The sequence below is a fragment of the Lygodium microphyllum genome, chromosome 9 (assembly GCF_053477565.2).
Source record: "Lygodium microphyllum isolate KBCC chromosome 9, Lygodium_microphyllum_v1.1.10, whole genome shotgun sequence".
In the NCBI taxonomy this organism is placed as follows: Eukaryota; Viridiplantae; Streptophyta; class Polypodiopsida; order Schizaeales; family Lygodiaceae; genus Lygodium; species Lygodium microphyllum.
In genome coordinates, this window is record NC_141143.1 from 126,445,028 (window position 1) to 126,465,958 (window position 20,931).

At 42.8% G+C, this 20,931-nt stretch overlaps 1 protein-coding gene across 4 annotated transcripts in view; it reads left to right on the top strand.

Annotated features, from left to right (window-relative positions):
- LOC148031560 (uncharacterized) overlaps positions 1-20,931 on the top strand; it is a 148,134-nt gene that overhangs the window by 25,364 nt on the left and 101,839 nt on the right. For all 4 annotated transcript variants that reach the window (XM_087685107.1, XM_087685108.1, XM_087685110.1 and 1 more), the window contains exons 5-6: positions 18,886-19,106; positions 19,419-19,454. In XM_087685107.1, the coding sequence (XP_087541233.1) occupies positions 18,886-19,106; positions 19,419-19,454 (257 nt within the window). The remainder of the gene's footprint in view (positions 1-18,885; positions 19,107-19,418; positions 19,455-20,931) is intronic.

Here is a 20,931-nt window from a genome sequence, read left to right on the forward strand (position 1 = left end):
TGGCGAACTCAGCAAGTAACCGCCTATATTCAGCCAGTTTGACTTTTAGATCATCCCCTTCCTTAATAGAGAACTCTTGAAGCTCAAAGTTGAGATTAATGTGCCGAGTACGATCACGAGCCGCATAGCGGTCGAGAAGGTGACTTCAACACTTTGATGTGAGCGGGAAGTGTTGCAACTGAGAGTGAAACTCGAGAAGCAACTCCTGCATTAGCTCAACATTGGTTGTGGCATTGCGGGCTCTCCATTGACAGATGTAGTTAGGGTGAGCTAGTCAAGGGTCAGGCATAGGCTCTAGACCAATGATGAGGTCCCAAAGACCCTGAGACTCAAGCACTTGTTGCATGAAATTAGACCAAGTGGTGTAATTTGACTCATTAAAATGTATCTTATCCGTGAAGGCATTCTTGGCCATTGTAATAGGAGTGGTAGTGCTCGGAGATGGATAGTGTAAAAAAGTGTAGTGTGGGTAGGATGGGGGAGTGGAGTACACTTGGGAATGGGCCCCAAAGTGCCCACTAGGCATGCAGATAGTGTGTAAGGTGGATCCATAAGTAGCGATGGGTTGACTAGGCATGGGCATGGTAGCCACATGAGGAACCCAAGGAGGTGCGATGGGAACACGGGAAGCTGAAAATGGGAATCTCTACATAGGTGTAACCCAAGGAGAGTGTGAAGACGCACCATAAGTTGAGGATGGAAACCCCTGCGTATGAATGGTCGTGGAAGATGTGAAGTTGGGGATAGTGAGGGGGATGCCCATCACAGTCGACCCAGGAGTTATGGGTGTGCTCATTTGCTGAAAGGTAAGAGGCATTGTGTTAAAGGGTGGCATTCCCCCTAACGAAGTACCATGGTGCAAAGAGGTAGAGAATGGGGCGGAGAAGGAAAAAGTACTAGGAGCGAAGATAGAGGATCCAACCCCTAGGGTCTGTGATGCAGATGTGGAGTGTAATCCAAGGTTTTGGAAAGATGATGAGAGGTGTGATATAGAAGAGGGTGGGATGGGAGGGAAGTGGGAAGTGTGATATGCTCAAATGAAACAGAAGCTGTAGATGTACCTGAATTCCGTTTGCTTCGCGAGCCCCCTCTATTGAAGTTCACATACGCAAAGCCATCTGGATCCTGTACCTCAAAAGAAGAAATAGGCGAGGGTTTTGATTCATGCAACACAAAAGAATTGTACAAACCTGATATTGGACCTAGCTGAGATGATGAAGATGGATCGCAAGACGTTCCGAATGCCATATGTTCTCCATGATAAGAGAGGTGGCCAGCCTCACCAACCAGTCCGTATGTGGTAGCAAAGCTGGTAGGAGGGGTGTAAACATCATCGTACTTGTTGTGATAGTACTCCTCAAAGTCCTTCTTTGTCATGTTAGTGAAATTTGGTGATGGTGGAGTGTGGTCCTTCTCACCGAGTCCATAATGCCGTCTCAGGGCCTCCAATGATGGAGAAGCCTGATAAGACATCATAGGAATTGGAGAAGAAGGTGTTTGGGACATTGTGATTCGGTTACGAGTCGTATTGTGTGCCTCGCACAAATACTAGCTCTCCACAATATCTGCAAGATACTCTTTACAAGAGAACCGGCTCTGATACCATGTGAAGAAAACTGCTAGGGTTTGCACCAAGGACACACAGAGTGTACGACCACAACAGAAACACAAAGAGACAAACACAGACACAGAGGGCAAAACTCAAACCCTAAATGCAAAACTCAAAACTCAAACCCTAAACGCAAAACATAAAACTCAAACACAGAAACTCAAACACAAACAGAAGAAGAGAGAGAGAGAACACAACTCTGAAGTGAATGAATGCTGTAAATGAATGTAAGAGTGTACAGTGTGCTCAAGGGCAGAGCAATGTCAAACTGTGACGTCCACTGAATACGGATCCCAAGTCTATGACCACCAGTCGGAGTGTAGGAGTGCTGAATAGTGAATGGGAGCAGGCTGGTCACCAAAACGCAGCAGTCTGGAGGTTGGAAACTGGTAAACGCAGCACTATACCACCAATCGGAGGCCAGAAACTGTGTACAGCCTGCTGTTTACAGCAGGCTGAAACAGTGTCTGATGTGGCTGGCGATGACTGGATGATCAGATCGCAGCAGATGATGATGTCACCAGCAGTTGACGTCAGCATGGATGAAGGCGCCAGCAGCAGGAGCAAACACAGATGGAGTGGCAGCAGTCTTGAGGGCTGGACAGCCACGTGGGAGGAGACCGATGGCTGAAATCTGCACGTGGAGTGAGAGACCTGCACAGATGGAATGAGGCTGAATGGGGGCAGCCTGTCTATTTATAGATGTGGAAGGGCGCCCCAAAAATTAGGGTTTCCACTAAACTCTCTCGAACTGCTCCCCGTTTTAGGGTTTCCACTGAACTCTCTCGAACCGCTCCCCGTTTTAGGGTTTTACTCTAAAAGAGCATTTTTTAGTGTGTTTTGGGGCTGTTTAAGAGGCTATTCAGCAAGTAATGCATGTTTTAGCTCAACATCTTCTCCATGGCCTCTTGCCATTGAGGGTGCCAAAGAGCCTTTTGCCATGTATCCGACCTAGAATGCGCTATGCAATCAGTTGTAAAGAAGGACGCAAATGATTCTTGAGGTGCAAGCCAGGCAGATCTTCCATGTCCCTTCAGAGTGGAATCCGGTGATACGATCCCCGAATCCCGCATGTTCTGCTGGTACCAAGGAGGTAACAGGTCTCGCGGAGGGGACTTGGGAGCTGAAGAATCCGCAAGTAGGCCAGGGGCAGGTAGTAGACTAGGCTCAATAGGCATGATCTCCAATGATGTGGAAGGAGGAATTGGATGGGAATTTGGTGCAGAGGACTACACGATATCCCTCTCGTCAAAGATGACGTCCCTCCTAACAATCACCTTGTTCGTCTTTGAGGATTGAATAAACGGTAGGCTTTTGCTTCGGAGGAATATCTGACAAAGATAAGGAGATTAGCTTGAGGAGTGAGTTTTCCTATTTTATCATCCAACATGTTTGTATATGCATGACACCCGAAGACTTTGAGGTGGAGTATGACAGGTCGAGAGCCAAAGAATATTGTGTATGGGGTCTTTTGAGAAGGAGCCGCAGTTTGGCATTGGTCGAGGATGTACATTGCAGTGTTAGTAGCCTCAACCCAAAGGCGCTAAGGGAGCTCTACTACTGCGATCAGCATAGAGTGTGCCATTTGCATGATTGTCCAGTTTCTACACTTTATGACTCCATTCTGAGAGGGGGAGTTGGTAGAGGTGAGTAGGCGAGAGATGCCATGCTGCTGTAGAAATTGAGAAAACTCGTGGGAGATGAACTCACCACTGCTATCACTCCTCATGCAACCAATACGGTGACCTGTTTGGTTATGAACCAGCAATACCCAAGCAGAGAAATATGTGAAAGCATCGAAATTATGCTTGAGGAAGTACACCCACATGTATCTCAAATGATCATCCAATATAAAAAAGAAGTGCAGCGCGCCGTTCAAGGCAGCAGTGGATATTGGCCCACAAAGATCAACGTGAATCAATCTAAGAGGTGCCTCAGCTCTATGTGTAGACTATTGAGGGAATGGGGTACAGTGCTACTTCTCAAGCTAACTTGCTTTATAGACATCTCGAGCTAGCTTCAGGCGAGGAAGGCCCTAAACCATCTCATGGTGAGACAACTCATAAAGAGAGTCATAGCCAAGATGCCCTAGGTGGAAATGCCAAAGATGCTCATGGTTCGTAGGCTCCCGAGATGTGGCTAATGCTTGGAAGCTATAAAATACGGAGCCCTCAGCTATCGGTTCGGTAAGAAAATGGATCATGTGGTATAGGCCATTAGGCTATGCCTCACCGCAAGCAATCACTAAACCAGTTTGAGAGTTAAGGACCTTGACTATGGTCGTTGTAAAGAAAACTACTCGTTCCAACTGACAAAGCTGTTGAACAAATAACAAGTTTACCCCAAGCTAAGGGACACAATATACATTGTCCAGCGAAGCTAGATCCAGACCCTTGTCAGTGGCAAAACTGATGCAACCTTGAGCATGGATCTTGATTGAGAAGTTATTTCCTATGTGGATTCGCTTCGGCTGTAGGGGCTTGGGTACGGAAGATGTCCTCTATAGGAGTCATGTGATGTGTAGCTCCACTGTCCACAATCCAAACAGGTGTTGATGTGCTCGGCTATGACGAGTGGGCTTCTGTGGTAACCTCATTGGGAGGAAACTCACAGATGTGGATGAGACTCTAATTGGATGTCTCTACGGAGACCATATGGGCCTTTGCAAACGAGTCAGACAAGCCCTGTGGAGTTGAGAACATTGTCAATTGAGATGGTTGACATGTGGCAGTGTGACTCTGACCTTTCCACTAACCCTTGCCATTATCCTGCCTCCCCTGATGGGGGTTGCCTGACTGAGGGGTGGGGGTTTGTGACTTGGGTTTTGGTGTTGTGCCTCTTGCCTTTGATTTACACTTGTTGTTCAACTGGCGAGCCTTTTGACAATGTTGACAATACCTATTTTTCTTAGGTACATTTTGCCACTCGGATTTGAGTTGAGACTGGGAGTTTCCTTGTGATTCCCATGCTTGATTTCAAATTTTGATTTGAAGTTTGATTTTGTTTACCCTTCCCTTGCTGCTCCTTCTAGGAATGAGCAACAAGAGCCCCCTCTAAGGGATTATTCATATGAAACTGATTAAACAGGCATGCATAATGCAATAACTAACACTCAAATTCATAGAATGTGGGTAAATTAGGCAAAGAAACCACTTCCTATACAAAATTGAAGCATTTACACGACAGCTTGTTAAGAAACAATGTGACCTAATCATTAGAGGACTTAGGAGTCCCTATAGTGGAGAATTCGGCAAGGAGACATCGATACTTAGTCAACTTGGCTTTTAAGTTATCCTGGTTAGAGATTTTGAAGTTTTGAAGCTTATGGTCAAGATTTATTCGACGGGTCCTATCTTGAGCCGCATAACAGTCAGTCAAATCTGCGCATCACTTTGACGCTAAGTCAAAATGTTGAAGTTGAGAATGAAATTCAGGTAGTAAGCCCTACATTAGCTCGATAATAGTGGAGGCATTCCAAGCCTTCCATGAGTGGATGATCTCGTACGGAACAAGCGTGGAATCAGGTTGGGGTTTCAACCCTCGCACAAGATTCCATAGGTTTTGTGAATCAAGGACATGTTTCATCAAGTTCGACCAAGTTGTAAAGCTTGACCCATTAAAACGAGTAATGTATGCTTGGCGGAAGATGAGATAGAACCATGAGGTGTCGGGAATGTGGGGTAAGATGGATGTGGAGGATAAGATGGTGGTGGTGGGGTGGAGGTGTTTGATAAGGAGGAGGAGTGGAAGAAGTGGGTAGGCAGAAATAGGGTGTGAGTGTCCAATGAGTGCCGATTGATGCAGAGGCATTGGAACATGAATGTTTCTAGAAGGTGCTGGTGGAGGTGGAGGCACTGAGACACATAAGACCTGTCGAAATGTCGGCTGGGACACAACATAATGACCACAGAGTCCATTAGGTAATGCCATGGAGGAAAACTATGGCACCAATTGATCCACACTCTAGAGAGTGTGGGGGGAATACCCGGGCTGCAAGGATCCCGAAAGTGTGTGAGGAAAAGGTGGAACACCACCTGGTTGAGGAAGAGATGAGATTTTATCGGCTATGCCTAAGTTTGAAGAACCCCTCGGGGAGGTGAATGAAAATACATGTGATCTTACATGAGATGCAACATGCAGTGCACTTAATGGAGGCTGAAAGGATGTATCAGCGGAATAAGAGGGTGGGATGGAAGGAAGATTAAATGAATTTGTGGTAGGTGCAGATGTGGGAAATAATGTGGGTTCCTTTTGTCCATTAAATGCATTAAATTGAAGTGATGATGATGAAGATGCATCTACTTCATTTTGATCTTTGAAAACAAAATTGTTTGAAGGAAAAGAAGGGGAAGGAGTACTCGCAGTTTCTTGTTTCAACTGCTTACCTAGTCTTGAGTTCATAAAGAAATATCTGTCTTTCTCATTACTCATAAACTAGAAATTGTTTTGCATATGCCCTTCATCATGAAAATCATCCATACCAATAGGAGAAGGGCAATCATCATTAACATAATTTGAAATGGTAGGCATACTCTATACCAGTTTCCACTTGCGGATGGCTAGTTCTAAGTGGAGATTCTGCCCTTCCTGCATGGGAGTAGTTTGGTGCACTAAGTCTAAAGGGTGAAATTCAGAATTACCTTCTATCTGCTGTTGGGCTCTATGCATTAAAATGAGATCGTACTCAGCTTCTGCAGTGATCTTGTAAGGTCGTGGAACTCCATGGTAGTCCGGCCATGTTGGGAGCTTGTGAAGTAAGTTGTGAGGCCCACTCCGACTTGTTCCTTGATGGATTTAGCTCGGATGTGAGAAATGGTGCAGAAGCAATGTTCGAAGTCATTTGCCCTTCTGTTGTTCCTACTTCTTGTGTAGAGCTTTTAGATCAAGGCCTAGGTTTCTCGTAGAGAACTCGGCTTTGATACCATGTGAAGAAATACCCTTAACATAGAAACACAAATAACACTGTATGGCAAAGCACAGATTGATAGAAGAACACAGTTAGGGTTAGGGTAACTCAAAGACAATGTACACAGAGAATGAATGAAGTGATATGACTGCTGAATATATAATGCTCATGCAACAAACACACTATGTGGTGAACGAATGCTAAACCTCGAACTCCTATATTTCAGGATCAAGGTAGGGATAATGAGCTGGAGAGTGTTTCGTACATTGAATGGATCCCGAATTGTAGCTAGGCAGCCTCGGAGTGTTGAACAACAGTAAATGCAGCTTGTGTGTGACTGGACCTCATGTAGATGGTAGTCTAGAGAGAGAGTGTGCTATAAATGCAGGCTTAGGAGAGAGTCAACTAATGAGGGAGAAAATTTGCAAACGCAAGGCGAGATGATGATGACGACAATTCGAGGAGAGAGAAAACTGGTAAGGTGGTAACTGGGACCTGCAAACGCAGCAATATGCTGATGTGGCAGATTGTACGATAGTTGGATGGGTGGACAGTGGTAGTTGCCTATTTGGAAACAACAGTAAAATGGTGGAGGGCTGGAAACAGGCACCAGATGAGTGAAGATTGCAATGAATAGCTTGGACTGTAATGTCCTCTGCGAGTGGGGTCTGGGTAGCAAGCTGAAAACACTTGAAACTTGCAAAAACGAGATTAAGATTGAATGGAGGGTAGGATACCTATTTATAGAAAGTTTTGGCCCTCCCAAGTGGGTTTGTGCTTATGGGACATAGACACTCTCTAGGAACGCATTTCTTTTAAATATATAAGGTTTTTCCCTTGATTAAGCATGTTTTGGGGCTATTTAAGTGAAGCTAATGCATTTTTAATTCAACAACCTCTGCCTTGATCCCAAAGATATGAGAGTTCGAGGTTTAGTATTTACTGCGTAGTGTGTTTACTGCATGAGCATTGTATATTCAATAGTCACTTCATTATTCATTGTGTTCACTGTCTTTGAGTTACCCGAACTCTAATTGTGTTCTGTATTGTTAGTTTGTGCTTTGTCGTACGATTGGTTTTGTATTTTTTACATTTAGAGCATTTCTTCACAGGTAGATTTGAGAATCATCTTGAAAAGAGGCCAAAACGGTACAGAAAGGGCTAGAAAACATTGGCACATCATAAGGAATTGATGGCTGCAAATAAATATGTTACTTGTGATCAGGAGGGTCACATTGCAAGGAACCATTTCAATAGGTGGCAAGCTGGAAAATCAGAAAATTAGGGAGATTCTAAAGGAAAGAAGCCCAAAACATCAGTGGGATTGGTGTATGATGTCGTCAGTGATCAGCCCGATGATAATGCTACTGAGTGGTGCAGAGCATGGGGCAAAATTGGAGATCAGTATATTGTATGCATGGATATTCTTTGATAATGGTGCAGGAGCCAACTTCATCTTTGTAGATATGGCAATGTGCCTAGGCATTAGAGGGGATGAGATGGGACCCATGGAAAAAGTTGGAATGGCATGCATACGCCATGCAAAGCCACTCATTGGAAAGCTTTGGTTTCAAGATAGTTATTTGGCCAATAAGTATCAGTGGTGATACTAGAGAGTAGCATTAATTAATGCTAGTCTAAGGGTCAATAGAGATTGGAGACCACTCCAAGTTGCAAATGGCCTAGCCAATTTAATTATGAATAGGCACATTTAATTTTAGGAAGGGTTAGAAAGGTTGAATTAATTTTCAGGATTATTTAATTTTTCAAATTAATTAAATGACTGGATAATACTAAAAAATGGGTTAAGAAGGCTGTCACTTAGTGCCACTTGGCAAAAATGCCCATGCAAACTGAGAAAACGTTTTTGGGGGGCTGGGTATTAGCCATTCAGTTAGCTCACAACTTGGAAGAGAGAGAGAGGGAGCTATTGGTCCATTTTCTGATCAGAGAACAACAATTTACTACAGACAGGCATCTAGGGACCTCATCAGGAAAGGGGTAGGAGGGAGACACCTTATAGGGGCTGACAACAGCATTGCTGATCAACAGACAACATTTTGGAAGTGCATGGTAGTAGATGATTGCATTAAATGCAGGTTGGAGTAGACAACATGCAGATTTTAGGGTTTTCTTGTGAAGAAAATCAGATTTCTCTCTCATCTTGGCTTTTTGTCACCTTCTCCAATCAATTATCAAAAGATCTCAGTATTTCTTAGTCATTCTTAGCAGATCTAAGCCAGATTTGGTGGATAGTAGGAGGATTTCTGCTGTAAACCCTAAATTTCTGCAGAAATTGGGATTTAGCAACCACCTTGGAACCCGTGCCATGAGGAGAAGGCATCGTACACTGAAATTAGCACCTGAAATTTGTGGAATTGACAGGGATTTCAGATGCCAAGCCATGTGTTGTAAATTGGGGCAGCATATGGCAAGTTTGGTGGTTCCATTTGTGTAAGTCCTGAGTGAAAATCAAGGGGTAATTGGCCCAAATTGCTTGTTGATTGGATGCACAACAAGGGGTTTATCTTGTTTATCATACTATTCATTGTATTGTCTTAGCGTTGAATCTTTTGTTTATCCCCTGGTGGATCAACAAAGGAGATTGGGGAATCTCAACTTATACACTGTCCATTAGCAATCAAAGTTAAAGCAATACCAAAAGGGGCACCGATTTTTGGGCCAACCAGGGTCCGGGGTGTTTTTTATCCAAGATTATTAAGGTAATGTGTGCATTTCAATTTAGCTCAATTTGTAATTGCTGTAGTTAAAGTGCTTGATTAGTTTTTCCCATCCTATCCGAGAAGTAAGGTTGGCTTCATGGTAGACCATCCTTAGTTGTTGCAACTTTACTTAGATGCCTTTTAGTTAGAGCGACTTCATTTCCAGACTTAGTCAGGTTCAGTAGAGTAGGGGTCTGGAGCATTGCCTAATGCTCAAGGAGAAGGTAGCACTTCCACTTCTCCAGTTTTGGACAGCTCTCATATATAGTGGATCTCAGATGTATTCAATATGCATCCAAGGTACTATGTTGATAGTATGTCTACCATGTGTCAAAATGACTAAGTGACTGGAGAGACAGTAGGGTTTGCGAGGGAAAACACAGTGTGTGTACGGAAACTTAGGGATAGCTATCTTTTGTTGGTCCATCTTATCATGTATGATGCACAAGTTTTTCTTTGGACTGAATGCTGAGACCAAGCGCCAACTATAGTATATGTTCTAATAACTTTGTTGTTGTAGCATATGTGACATTGACATTTTTTTAGAAGCACATTTCGCTATTGAAGACACTTTATTGCTACAAGTTGCTCTTTTATCTCTGAGCAAATACTACATTTGGAGAATTCACTTGTCTTTGCTAAGGTTACATACTTGAAATCTATGTTTCAAATATGATTGAAGGTGGACAAGGACAGTTTTTTACATCCAATACCATCCAATGTTGCATTTACTTTTGCCCATATATCTACTTGTTCATAAATATTTGGGATGACCAATTGTGTCTTCCTTGATCTATCTTACGTTGTTCTACTCTTATGTGGCATTTGCTCTGTATTCTTCTTGATAAAGTCTCTAAGGATGGCTCTTTCCATCTCTGTGTAATCCCAAGTTGCTCGCCGTAGCACAAAGAAAGCCCTAGAGTGTAGGAAGACTACTGAAGAAGCCTCTAAGTCTGCAAACACAGGATGAGGAGGTGTCACCTGGAGTAGGGTGAGGAGCCTCTGAATGTGCAAATGCAGAGATGAAGAGTGGTACCTACGAGCAGGGAGACATCCGATGAAGCCTCCGTCTGCAAACGCAAGCTTGATGAGGTGATGCCAACTGTTGGGAGTTACGCTAGGTGGTGAGGATGAGCCAGATGCTGAAAACGCAAATGAAGACAGCCTTTGGGAGTTAAACGCCAGCTGTGGAGTGATGTCAGAAGGGTGGGAAGCAGCTAGGAACCAAATGCAAGGTGCAACTTCCTCTGATGAAGGTGATGCTTGCTGGAGAGAGACGTCAGATGGTGAGGAACCTCCCTGGCAGTTAAATGCAAGAAGGCAGAGCCACGAGAAGGGTGGAGGATGATGCGAGATAGGGTGAATGCTGATGCCAAGAGAGTGTGGACTCCAAATGCAAGGTGTAGGAGCACAGAAGATGCTGTTGCCAGCAATGGAGGATGGACGTTGGCTGAAGAGGAGCACACTGCTACCATAAACACAGTCAATTGGAGATGAAGGCTGGTGCTAGGAGAGTGTGGAGATGGTGATAAGAGAGGAGAGAGAGAGATGATGGAAGAGAGAGAGTGTCAGAAGATTGACGAAGATAAGAGAGGAGAGAGATGATGGAAGAGAGAGAGTGTCAGAGATGATGGTGCTAGGAGAGTGTGGAGATGGTGATAAGAGAGGAGAGAGAGATGATGGAAGAGAGAGAGTGTCAGAAGATTGACGAAGAGAGAGTACGCACCATCATGCATACGAGCTTGTCTTCTAGTACGACCAGCAATAGGAGCATCCAAATGACTATCTGTCATAGTCTGCAAATACCACCTAGGCATTTTTTTAGCTTCCTGACTGTGTATAAGCTCTTGCTAAATATTCAGATCAGCCATGGGCTGATTTTTTGCATTACCCAATGGAGTAGCTAGCTGAACATTAAGTTCACTTGCTGAAGCTCCAACTGTATCACTGAAAGAAATAGGCAGCAACCCTTCAAATACATTATTGACAGCCTGATATGTATCAAAACCAGCAAGGGATAATTCTAAATTTTCATCGAAAACCACATTCCTACTGACAAATGCCTTCTTAGAGATAGGATTGTATAATCTATATCCTTTGCTCTCACTGTTGTACCCCACAAAAATGCATTTAATAGCCTTGTTATCCAACTTCTTCCTGAGTACTTTGGGAATGAAGAGCTCAATCCAAGTTTGCAAAGTCTCTGTGTCAGTCCTCCATTCTAAGGGATATCACTTCCCTAATGCTCTTCATTATAGCCCTAGTCCCCCTGACACCTCGAAGTCTCCATCTCTGTATATGAGCAAAGAGCTCAAGAAAGGCAAACCACTCCCCCAATTGTAGATACTACCTGTGAAGAAAGCCTTCCCCAAGATAGAAGGGTCCTCTCTCCAATGGTGTGGCATCTCTTTCTCATATTCTCTAATGCCTTGTTGGGGTACTACTTCAAAACATAACAAGCACACGTAATTGCTTCCATAAAAAAATTGTGGGGTTAGCTTTTTACTTTCAGGATACATCTGGCCATCTCCATGAGTGACCGATTCTTCCTCTTTGCAACCCCATTTTGTTGTGGAGTATAAGCAGTAGTGTATTGATGAACAATGCCTTTGTGCTTCAGAAAGGAATTCAGCATAGAAGACATGTAGTCTCCCCCTCGGTCCGAAGAGAGTCTTAATGTTGCAGCTAGATTGTTGAAATGCAGCTAGATTGATTTTCAACAAGTGCTACAAAAGCAAAAAATGCATCATACACTTTTGTCTTTTTTACCAAAGAGTATACCCAACAAAAGCGAGTAAAGTCGTCAATAAAAGTGACAAAATAGTAACTGTCACCCAATGACTTTGTCTGCATAAGGCCACATATATCTGAGTGCACAATGTGTAATGTGGTAGTTGCTCTAAAAGCAACATCACGAGGAAATGAAAAATGATGTATTTTTCCCAAAATACACTGCTCGCATATATATGCAGGAGGTCTCTCCAAGAGAGGTAAACCACCAAACATCTATGTACGCTACATAAGCATCAAGCTACCATAGTTTACATGCCCCATGCAAGCATGCCATAACTTTGCTTGTGATATAGCAAAAGTGAGAGTAGATGCGAGATAAACCAACTGATCAACGGAAAAAACATCCAACTCATATAACCCATGACATAAAGTGCTAGTCAAAACCAAAGTCATGTATTCCTTATCTCTAAGCATACATCTATCATCATCAAAGGTAACTTGCAAAACCGGACCTTGCTAAATAAAAAATAGATAGAAAAATCTTCTTTATGCCAGCCTGGCACAAATAAGGCAGCTTGCAAGCGGAGAATAGAGCCATCAATGATTGTCAACACGATCTCCCCAATGTCTCTAACAGGGTATGATGTGTTGTTGGTACATTGTACAGACTTGCCAACCGGGGCTGCAATAACAGAAGAAAATAGATCCCTGCGAGATGTGATGTGCTTGGAAGCACTCGTATAAAAAAACTATGTGCTTGCATACTTAGTAGAGCTAAATGCTCTATTAGCCCAAGAAGAGTCATAATTGCATGTGTAAAAATAGTAGTCCCTATATCCGCAACAAAAGATGCGGACTTGGTAGCAGTGGAAGGTGCATTAGAAATAGACATTCCTGGCTCCTTTTTTTGCTCCTTGGCTATGCGCTTTCTACATTCTGTGATGTAGTATCTTGGCTTCTTACAGTAGTGGTACTTGCTCTTCATGGCTTGTGTGGCGCTCCCTATTTCTTGCTGCCTTGTGAAGTACTTGACGTCCCAGAGCTCTGCGGATCATTTTTAGCTTGGTTGCCCTTGCCCTTCTACCTTGCCATAAAAGCGTGCTCAGAGGCTATAACATGCACACCACTGCTCTTTCTTGTCTGCTCTTCCTCTAAGTGCAAATTGACCAACTAAAGGAATGGAAGTGGCTGTGGGGAGATCCTCATGGTGAGGTTCAAGGCCATATGAAAGGCCAAATATGAGGGCGTCAATGAATTCAAAGTAGTGGATATCAATTGTGCATTTGAGTAGTACTCATCTACATTTCTAAGTTGCTCATGCAAGTCTTGAATTTTATTTAGATGATCCTGCATAGAATCGTCTTCATTCATCTTCACAGTCTTGAGCTCTTTCTTCAAGAAAGAGATGCATGTCTCATTCTTTCCAGCAAAAATCTGCACTAAGGTCAGCCATGCTTCTCATGAAGAAGCTGCAGATTGAATGTGGGGGATGATAGACGGCTGAACTGCCAATGCAATTAGGAACAAAACCTGTGCATCCCATGTGTCCTATGCCTTTTGTGCTGTTGATCTCTAGGGAAGTGGCTGACTTGGAGCGGGCTGAATAGGTTGAGTGGGCTGAGTTGCCCGTTGTCCATGTCCTCTTGGAGGAGGTGTAGCAGGAGCCACAACTCTGGGCCTAACTTCTTCACCGTTGAGATAATCCCAAGGATTCTCTGTAATCAACACATTCTTTATTAGAAAGGACCATAGGGAATAGATGTTGCCATCCAACCTATCCTCCTTGGACATGTGCAAATACATCTCCTCCCTGATTTGCCACGATCAATGTCATTGCCCAAGGAACAAAAGAGCAGTTGTCAAGCTGGACCAACTTGGAAATCTCAGAATTTCCAAAAATTACAGCAAGCCCTTTGCTGTAATTAGCAAATGTAATCGCACTCTGTCAAAAAACTGTTTGAAATGCATGCTGTCCAAGGTGCAAAAAGTGCTCAGCATCAGACTGCCACTAATGTACATGTGCCAATCTTTGAGGTGACAAAAGGCCCAAAATTTTGATCCAAAATTGCACAAAATCTCTGCGTGAAATGTGTTCGAGACACTTGTTGAAGCAGAGAGATTCTTCCTAGGTACAAGTCCCTTCCAGTGAATGAGATTTGAATTAAAAATTAAAAAAAATTATTTTACCCTGATTTTCATACCTAGAGGTCAAGCTGGACTGTCATGTAGGAAGAGCTAACTTAGTGGGTGCTGGTGTAGCTCGAGCTGGAGGTGAGCTGACTGCACACAGGACTGGTGAAGTGCATGTCGTGATGGCGGTGTCTAGTGCAGGGGGGAGGCGGACTGGAGTAGGGGGCACGTTGTTGGTGACTTGCGCTGCTGGCGCATTGCCTCCTAGACAGGCAGCGCAAATGAAGATGCACATAGGGAGCCGTAGGGAGCTGCCGGGTGGCACATGTAGTGGTGGACAGGCCAGGGGATAGGCGAGTTGGAGAGGTGAAGCACAGTAGGCAGGGGCACTGTAGGCAGAGGATCTGCTTGCTCGGGTGGCACAAGGAGCTGGGGGCATTCGGGACCAAGCGGGCAGCTCTGTAGGGGATGGGCGCTGTGCAGAATGGCAAGCAGAGGCAGAAGTGTTGCCTGGGGTGGCGCTACAGCTGGCGCCTATTGCAGATGGAAGCACTAGAGGCATTGGAGGTAGACTGGCTCTTGGTAGCGGACAGGGCCAGGCCAGGTGGCGTTGGCGGTGTTGGTGTTCTTGGGCTGAATGCCAAGAAGTTGAAGTTGTGAGCCGGCTCCTTGGTGGCTAGGAGCTAAGCTGAGTAGAGTGTTGCTCTGATACCAAATGTGAGAGGATGCACAAGGATCGAAGCTCAAACTTAGCTGCAATTACTGTGGATAGTGAAGAGAGTATGATAGCACAACACCCAATGCAATCATCAAAAGAGTGCGTGAGGTGCAAGTACAAAGTACAACCCTTAAACCTTAGGGTTGTAAGAGGGTGTTCGCACTTGAAGGGTGTAAAATACGATAAGTGCCCAAATTGTGTAACATAGGCACATAAAATAAAAGGAAATAAATGTGGGAAAAAAAGCCTCTCGTAAGGAGAGTAAAAAGTGTCCCAGTGTCTTACCAAGGATCACCAACACTCCTTTGTGAGCGTAGGCGTGAGTGATACCCAATAGTTCATGCATTTCAATGCCTTGGTTGTTAGAATAGTCTTGTGTTTTGGCATGTGGATGCATCCCTTATGGTTTAGATAGTGGTTATGATTCATGTGTATGGATTGTAACTAGTTGAGTGATTGGAATTTTCTATGTAGAGGGCATAAGCATGGTTAAGCAATGCATGCACATATTGTTTGATGATGATGCCAGTATGTATCAGTAGTGGCAATTGATGCTTTGGCACATTGTATTGCAATCGAGGACGATTCCAAGGATTTCAAGGGGGTGGTCTATCACGAGGATGTGAAATTTCATCGCTTTGCTTAGCATTTGATTAAAAGTTAATTGAATGTGCTAATGTGACTTGCGTATATGAGGCGCCAGTTAATTATTTCACAGTATGGGACCTAGGACCTCGAAATATCAATTGATGCCAAAGGAAAAAGTTGTAATAAGTTTATGTTTGATAGGTATTGGGTGGCACATGGTGTGAGATTTTGGCCTGGAGCAATTTATTGGCCACTAATGTCAGTGGGATACTTGGAAGATAAATTGGTCTTGCCAATTTAATTATTGGTTGGTGGAATTATTTTTTTCGGGTACCAGAATAATTATTCAATTATCTTTCAAAAGTAATCTTTTGAAAATTAATTTATAATCTGAGTAATGCTGGAAATTGGATTAGAAGGGTGCAACTTGGTAAAACTTGCCTGTGTAAGTGAGAAAAACGTTTTTAGGGGCTCGTGGAAGGCTATTCCAGCTATCATGAGAGAGAAGAAGGTTGCTAGAGAGCAAGGAGAGGCAACTGATGTGATTTGCAGCCACTAAGGATTAGTCATACAACATGTGACAATAGTTTGGAGCCCTGCAAGAGCAGGTGATAGTAACCCAAGGTCCTTCTAGAATAGGTGATAGCAATATGTTGTGAGAAAGTAGCCTCTCTAGTGGTCTTAAGTTATAGGTGATAGCTTTCGTGGCTTTTTAAGTAAGGCAATAACAAATTTTTAACATTTCTCACTATGAAACTCTCAAATTTCTCTCTCTACATCATTGCCTCTCATCCCTTAGTCATCTCAACAAAATCCAACCAATTGAGTTATCAGAGGTGGAGATTTTGGTAAATCTTGGCTGTAAACCCTAATTTATAGTAGAAATTAGAGTTTGATAGCCACCTTCGGATGTGTGCTGAGAATTGAGGAGGACTTTAATTTTTGCAAATGAAATTGAGGAATCTTAGGGAGGTTCAAGAGGCTAGCTAGCCAATGTCAGATTTGGGGCTGAATTTTTCTTTTAAGGAGCAAGGTGAGGGCCAATTTCCAAGCAAACCAAGGGGCAAATTGGTTTGGAGGCTTGTTGGTCAGTTTTAATAGCAAGTGGTACTTGGATTAGTGGAGGGGGTCAGAGGATCTAAGTTGTACTCCATGTGTTTGCAATAAAAGTTAAAGAAATACCACAAGGGCGTGAATTTTGGGGCAAATAGGCTATCCATTCTCCAAGATTAAAGTGGTAACATTTGCATTTTTAGTTTATGTAAATCAATTACATCTTGTAATTTGTGTTAAATTAGGCTAGTACCACCCTTTTGGAGGAGGGAGGCTAGTTTCATTTATAGCTGGTTCCATGGACAACAACATGTTAGTAAATGCCATTGACAGTTTCAACCATGGTTTATGCTGTGAATATGCTTTACTATGGTTGTGAAGCTAGACCAATTGAGGAACATTAGTTATGGATGTATCCAATGGGTTTTTAGCAACATTTCTGGATTGCTTTTTAGGTTTATGCCATGTATATGGTGGCTGGAAAATTTCAGCGAGGTTTGGGGCATGTGGCGTGGTTAGACAATAGTGGCAAATGTTGTGACTGTGATATCTTATGGAAATTTGAGTACAGTATGCTTTTCCCTTGGCACAATGCAGTGCAATTGAGGACGTTTGTAGGTCTGTCAACGGGGACGTGAAATTTTGAGATGATTTAATCTTATTGATTATATTTGATTAAGTTATTAATCAAATGTGCAAGGTTGTTTAGCACGTGATGCACATGGCAGTTATTTGAGGGTAACATGCCAAGGACCCCGAGAATGTAGTGGGTGTGAAAGGCGAAAGTTGTGATAAGTTATGCCAACTAGGCTTTGGTGGTAAGTTGGTGTTAGTTTTGACCCTATGACAGTTGTTTGGCTAATAAGTGTTAGTAATGACACTAGGAGCTAGCATAAATTAATTAATTATTGCAAGTCTAAGGGTCAACAAAGATTGGGACCACTCCAGGTTGCAAATGGCCTAGCCAACTTAATTATGGATGGACACATTTAATTTTGGGCAGGATCAAAAGGGCTGAAATTGTTTAATTCTGAAAATTAATGTAATGGTTGGATATTGTTGGAAAATGGGTTTAGAAGGTTGCCACTTGTTGGCAAAAATGCTCGTGCAAATTGAGAAAATGTTTTTGGGGATGGATCTCAGCCATTTAGTTAGTTTGGAGCTAGAGAGAGAGAGAGAGAGAGAGAGAGAGAGAGAGAGCTGCTGGTTCAATTTTCCATAGAGAACACAGCCATTGGAGGTTGGGAAAGTAGATGAGCCATTTTGGAGCCGGCGATTGCAGGAAGACCTTCATTAGCAATAGGGGAGAGTATTCAGCTGCAGGTGACGGCATTTTGGAGGCTCCAAGGAGTGGGCGACATCATTAAATGCTGATTGGTGCAGGCTGCAGGAAAATTTAGACGTTTTCTTGCATGGAAACTCTGAATTTTCACTCTCTAGAATTCTCTCATCTATTCTAGGTCATTCTCAGGATATCTCTGCATTTCTGAGTCATTTGGAGCAAATCTCAGCCAGATTTGGTGGACAGTGGGAGGATTTCTGCTGTAAACCATAATTTATAGCAATAATTAGGGTTTAGCAGTTACCTTGGGACTTGTGCCAACAGGAGCAGGCATTGTACACTAAATTAACACCTGCAATTTATTGTATTGTGAGGGATTTCAGATGCCCAGCCTTCCATTGTAAATTTGGGGCAGCATTTAGCTAGTTGGGGTCCAATTAGAGCAAGTCTTGGGTGAAAATCAAGGCCCAAGGGGCAAGTTGCCCAATTTGTTTGTTGATTGTTGGACCAGCAAGGGGCTTTTGGATTAGCCGAGGGGATCATGGAATCTTGACTTGTAATCAATCCATTGGCAATTATAGTTAAAGAAATATTGAAAGGGGCGCTAGTTTTGGGGTCAATAGGGTGTCCAATGTCCAAGATTATTAAGGTAAATTGTGCATTTCAATTTATGTTTATTTGCTGATTGCTGTAATGAAGTGCTTGATCAGGGAATTATCATCCTCTCCAAGAAGGAAAGCTGGTTTCATCAATGCCTTTGGAGCTCAGAGATGGGCACAATATCATCAGCATATAGTCAAAAGTACGGGGGAAACCCTGATGGTCCAAACAAAATGGCTATGGTGACATGGTCACACTCTACTGCAAGATTAGTCCAGCATGCAGGAATCTTAAATGTGACTTTGAGCAACACTGGCTGTGCTTTTGTTTCTTTGAAGAACAACTTCTTAGCACAAAATCTGCTTTGTTCATATAAGCTCCATTTGAGGAATCATTGAAAAAAAACCCTGTCTTACATTTCTGTTTCTTAAATGATCGTGTAACAAATTTAAATGTTTGACCTTTTCTGAAATGCTTATTCATTAGTCAAGAGTTTATTTTGCAATTAAAACTAAGTTTATATGTTTGTGTTGTTGAGTTTAGATGGATCGACACAAGTATGTGAAGGTGGCATATCATGGATTTCACGAGATGTCTAGGCATGAGCGAATGGCAACATATGGGAACAGTCCCTTCCAACAAGCATACGATGAACCTGATTATGCTCTAATTGATACCCTTTTCTCTTTGGCTGAAGCCTATCTTTTTGCTCAGCTGGTTGAGTTCAGTGATCTACATCCAGACAAAATTCCTGATGCAGCCAAGTATGCTGTTTTTAAGTAAAGGGTCCTTGTTACTGGGAGGCCCATGTTTCGCATTTTTCCAAAGAAAGGTTTTTAAGGTTTGCAGGTGGTGGTAATGTCGTGATAATTAGTTGTTGCTCATTAAACTTGCAGTGCTAAAACTACCAGTTTAAGTTTTCTACTCTCTCCCAAGGAACAAAGCTAAGGAAACAATCATAGCTGAGCTACAGAACATTAGCCTCAACAAGCTTTTTTATGTAGGAGAAGTGATAAAAAATAAATTCATCTGTACTCACATGAAACCTGGTTGTGTGTGCATACTTGTCATGACAGGGTAATACCAGATAGCAGGCCTTCAGTTCCTTTCAAGTAAGTAGCTAAATTTAGATTTGAAAGATTAGATTTGAAAGGATCTGTGCAACTGCAGAGTGGAAAAACACGTTCATTTCTTGCTGTCTACCTTGGAACTCGCTCTATATCAGCTATTGGATTTTTGGTGTTAGTCCTATAGATTGCAAATATTCAGCTTCTGTTAGTAACATCTTAAGGTGGAAGAATTAGATGAAAGTTATAGTTGAGTGCTCATTTTTTCTTTTAAAGCCTTGTCACAATATAGGGAGGTTTAAAAATAGAATGCAACAAAAGTTGTAGAACACCATTTTATTGCTGATTGTATGTAAGTTTTGGAACTAAGCAGTTGGAATGCTATTGGGAGTGATTGTGCAACTGGACAAGCTATTATTCAATTGTATTATCATCCCCCCAGCCTTATCTCTTGCCTCTTCTTTTCTCCCTCTCCTCTCCCCGTGTTTCTTTGTCACTCTATCCCTTCCTCCCTTGCCTCCTCTTTCCCTACAAAAGAAAGGATCTTTTGGTTCACATGTTAGTGCAGCCCTTGTTAGTGGGTTGTGTCACATATATGGGTGGGGGGGCTGGCTGCTGCTCTCAAGTCATACACTCACATGAGGAGAGGACTGAAGTCCAATTTTTTTCCTAATAAAAGAAAATTCTATTAATAACACCTTGGAGATAAACCCCCCCGAGGTAAATACAAAGTACAAGGAAATCTATGAAGAGTAACTAAGGACATAAAAATTAGAATGGTTGTGTGAACAACCAGTCTGGTGGGCTAAAATGCCAGATCATCTGAGGGGTAGCATGAAAGAAGGTGTCTGAATCCCAAATCTGCAGGAAAGCCTCTCTTTTCTTCCTCATCCTCTCAGAGCTGCCCTGCATCCTCTCCCATCTCTCACGGAGAGTGTGGACACTCTCTTTCCAAATCCTTGATAAAGACTATGAGTATCAGATTTGTGAATGTATTCTGAACTATACAATTGAAAGGAAGTAGGGAATTAGACAATTGAAAGGAAGTAGGGTTTTTAAATCTGAACTAAAGGATGTGCAACTGCATTTTAAACCCTCAAAATGTTTTTAAAAAATTCCATTGAGAGTAGTGCTTTTCCTATAACATAAAAGTGTATTTTCTTCTATAGAGACTCAGAAGTGAGTTCATGAGATTCGATCTGGAACGGGTGGAATAACTGAATTTGGAGCTTCGTGACTAAGCTGAAATGGAAGGTTTTTCTTCCTACTCCAGATCACACACACCTTGTGAAGTGTGTTCATATACACGCTACCAAGACAGATGTTTGTACTGCTGGAGATCGGTGCTCTCTCTCATGCTTAGAGGCATGGGATTCTTGGAAGCAGGGGCTTATAGGACATACCACTTTTGGGCTTGGGGACTCATCCTTGTGGGCTTGTGTTTGGGTGCTCGCTTTGTGCCTCGTCACTTCAGAGCAGGGGCATTTTTCCATGTGCCTATATATCAAGGCACCCTCTTGTA